This window comes from Oryzias melastigma, linkage group LG11, assembly GCF_002922805.2.
Source record: "Oryzias melastigma strain HK-1 linkage group LG11, ASM292280v2, whole genome shotgun sequence".
In the NCBI taxonomy this organism is placed as follows: Eukaryota; Metazoa; Chordata; class Actinopteri; order Beloniformes; family Adrianichthyidae; genus Oryzias; species Oryzias melastigma.
The window spans coordinates 22856304-22860026 of record NC_050522.1 but is presented as its reverse complement, the minus strand read 5'-3'; the positions used below and the strand labels follow the sequence as shown (position 1 = coordinate 22860026).

At 39.1% G+C, this 3723-nt stretch overlaps 2 protein-coding genes across 2 annotated transcripts in view; both read right to left on the bottom strand.

Annotated features, from left to right (window-relative positions):
* Positions 1-5: 5 nt before the first annotated feature.
* LOC118599398 (glutamate receptor ionotropic, kainate 5-like) lies at positions 6-1566 on the bottom strand (the record flags this gene model as incomplete). The annotated part of the gene is made up of 1 exon (XM_036214361.1): positions 6-1566. A coding segment is annotated over exon 1 (321 nt), but the record flags the coding sequence as incomplete, so codon positions are not given.
* Positions 1567-2331: 765 nt separating this feature from the next.
* LOC112162444 (glutamate receptor ionotropic, kainate 5) overlaps positions 2332-3723 on the bottom strand; it is a 104825-nt gene continuing 103433 nt past the window's right edge. Inside the window, exon 18 of the mRNA XM_024298231.2 lies at positions 2332-3447. Within this exon, the coding sequence (XP_024153999.2) occupies positions 3269-3447 (179 nt within the window). The 3' untranslated portion in view covers positions 2332-3268. The remainder of the gene's footprint in view (positions 3448-3723) is intronic.

The following is a 3723-nucleotide window of genomic DNA, read 5'->3' as shown; positions in this document are numbered from 1 at the left end:
GGGGGGGCCACGAGGGCCGACGCGGGAGGGATGGCGTCGCATCCCAGCGGGTCGTCCAGTAGTCTCTGCGGTCCCGGCCCCAGATCCGGCCCTCCTCCCATGCCTCCCCCGAGTTCCGCCAGGCCTCCCGTCAGCGGGCCGGCGCCGCTGTAGAGCTTCCCGTTGCTGAGGCGCATCCCTCGAACGAGCCGTAGCGGGCGGGGGCCAGCCAGAGCCAGGCGGGACGGGTGACGTAAAACTCCACCTCCCATGCTGCTCAGGGGTCGGCGCCGGCGAGATCGGGAGTTCTTCTTACACGAGACGACGTTCCGAAACTCTGTCAGCATCTCCTGACAAACAGAGACCTGACAGATAAGCAGAAACAGACTAAAGTAAACAAAAACTAGCTTGCAGCTACTTAAATCTAAGGCCCAATCCAGATTCTTCCCTTCCCCTTCATTCAGCCCTCCAAACGGAGAGTTATGGAAAATAGTGTCTCATATTTCGGACTTTCGTTCAATGATGTCCCCAAAAATCGGTCTGCTAGCGTTGGCGCCGAGCTTCCAGCGCTTGAATATACATAACAACAGCAGTTTTATAACTTTATAAAGGTCATACTACAACAAAAAAAAGTTAAGAATTACATTTAAATGTATGCAAACAATTATTTTTATTGTATCTTCGTTAAATATCCTTTAATAACTTTTATCAAAATTAGAGACAAATGAGTGAGATCGTATCAGCTGCTTCAACCCCTGAAAGATTAGCATGTGGAGAGAAAAAATTACACTCTCTTTCAGACGTCTAACAATGCAAATTAGTCTGCAACAACAGATTAATTAAAACAGAAAGCTTACAAACTCTTATTAGCCGTTTTGTTTGCTTGATCGACAGGAAACGCAACTGCAACAAAAGAGCTGCTTAAGAAAAGCTTATAAAGCCTGTTCAAACAGGAGAGGCTGACAAATGTTTTAGTCGGCTGTCTACAATAGGGAGGGTGTCAAAACGAAACGTGAGGGTTGTAAAACACAAAACAATAAAAGCATCGGGATCGAGGGGGAAAAGCTGCTGAAAAAGATATAACAAATGTTTGACACAGAAGTCAATGCTGGGGACAATAAATGAGATTTTATAAATGAAAGGTCTTGTCTGGATTGGGTGGTGTGTAGGACTCAAAATGCAGGAGAACAGGCAAGGTGGAAGAAAAGTAAATCATTTAATAAATAAACTGAAACATGACAATAAGAATGGGATCAACAAAAAGGTGACACAGCAGAGCAGATAACCCGACAAAGGACAAACTGAAAACGAGACACTTAAATAGACTGGGGCCAATTCACTGAACAGAAGACAGCTGCGGATCATGAACCTGAAACAGGTGAAACAGGTGGGATAAACAAAGAGAAGCCACAAAAATGACCAAGAGCAACATATAACCAAGCCAAACAACAGTACCCCTCCCTACAGGGGCCAATCCCAGATGCCCAAATACAACGAAACACTTGGCAGGAGGGGACATGGAGGAGCAAAACAAAAACTAAACCACAGAATCCTTACAGTACCCCCTCCCCAAAGGGCCAATCCCAGATGCCCAAATACAATGAAACACTTGGCAGGAGGGGACATGGAGGAGCAAAACAAAAACTAAACCACAGAATCCTTACAGTACCCCCTCCCCAAAGGGCCAATCCCAGATGCCCAAATCAAGAAAACTGAATAAAAGATGGAAGAATAACATGTCCAATTAAAAACCAAATTAGTAAAAAAAAAAAAAAAAGTATATTTTCACATTTATGTAATATCATTTTTTTTCTAGGAAGTTCAAATTAAAATGAAAAAGTTGACAGCGTTTGAGGATTTTGCAGGTATGTTGTGGAATAGCTGCAGGGATGGACCCACTCCGATCATCTTTTGATCTATTTTCAAAGTATTCCCGGCCGTCTTTAAATTATGATTGTCGTTTTTAGCCAGAATCATAATCCAATGGATTAAAAACTTAATAATTTTTTTTCTATTCATCTATAACAAATTCAAGGATTAAACTGTGCCTCATGGTTTTAATACAGTATATGGTAGGGAGTCACTTCATTAGCTCTGATTAAGTTTTCTTTGGTTATATTTGTGAATTTGTGTCTGAAATGCTCCAGAAACAGTAAAAAAAAAACATTTTTTTAATGAATTAACATTTCCTCACTGCATTGACATGATCCTATGGTGTAGGATGTCTTTTATTTTGAAAGGAAGTCATGCAAAGCTCTGTCAAAAGTTACAAACTATTTTGGATTTATAAAAAAAGCTATTTTCTCTTCATGTTTTAATTTATTTAAGCCAAAAAACACACTATTTAATTTAAATGTATCATGTCAGTAGCAAAAACATACAAATAAATCCGTATTTTATTTTCCTAAAGGGTGACTGAAGACTTTGTGGCTCTTACTGGGATTTGGATGGCAAGAAATCGACCCAAACTCTCATATTGTGACATTATATTATCTTTGTTATTCATTCTCACAAAGTTATTTCATTTCAAGGCCTAATCTTTCAAACGTTCGGACTTCCCCGTCACAACCTGAGAAGAAGACGCTCTAGATTCCATTGGGAGCGGACGGGAACCATCCGCTTCTCCTGCTTCCCCTTTGGGTCTCGAGGCGGTTTAATGATCCCTGCATTTGTTTCAACTGTCAGCTCTTTTGATGAAGTCATGTTTGCCGCCAGCAGGACAAGACAAACAACTCATTATGAGTGCAGGAGCTTAATTACACACTTATTTTCATAGTTTGAGAGCAGGATGAAAAAAAAAAAAAGAAAAGTTGAGATAAAAAAAGTACACACCTACAGTATTTCTATTTTTCTCTCTTCTCATGAAAAATGTTTTAAGTGGTTTAATTGTTTTATACTTTTCCTTGTGTCAAATGATTCTTAGAAGTGAGTTATATTTATTTGACTGTAATGAAAAAGTTTTTTTCCTTAAGTTATGAATATATAAAAATATATAAGCATTAAAAAGTGATGTTGATAAAGTTCCAAAGGTTTGAAAACTTAAAGTTAGCATCTGGAACACATTTCTACGTTTGAAAACAAAGATATACAAAAGATTAAGTCAACATAATTTTATATTTCATATTTAGACATTTTTGTTTGTCATTTATTCTTTAAAGGACAACATACCAATAAGTTCCTACTTTGGATAATCAATTATTGCCGGTACAGGATAACGAATGTCCAATTATTCTGAAACCTCTCTTAAAAAGTGATGGATAAAGACAGTTTCATGCATCCAGATGACCTTCTACGCAGTTGAGGGTCTGGAGGAGGAGACAGAGGGAGGAAGATGATGAAAGATTACCTCGTCGGTTTCGGCGCTCCGACGTGTCGACCACACAAACTCCATGATGGCCACGAAGACGGCGATGATGAGGCCACAAATTAAGACTACAAAGATCCCGCCGATGTTCTCCATGCCGAGCCCTGAGGAGCAGAGAGGTCAATTCTGTGACACAGGTCTAATATTTTATTTACAGCAAGATTTTTTATTTATAAATAGCAATTTTAGCATTAAAAAATTGATTACTAAAGTACAAAACTGTCATATGACAGAAAAAAATAATTGGCAAATGAGGAAACGACCAAATCGTGGCTACAGGGAGAACAGGGAACAAACTGCAGCATTTCAATTTCAAGAAAATGTCAGAGCAGCACGGATGTCAAATAAAGTGACATTTAAAAAAAAAAAAAAAAAAAAAA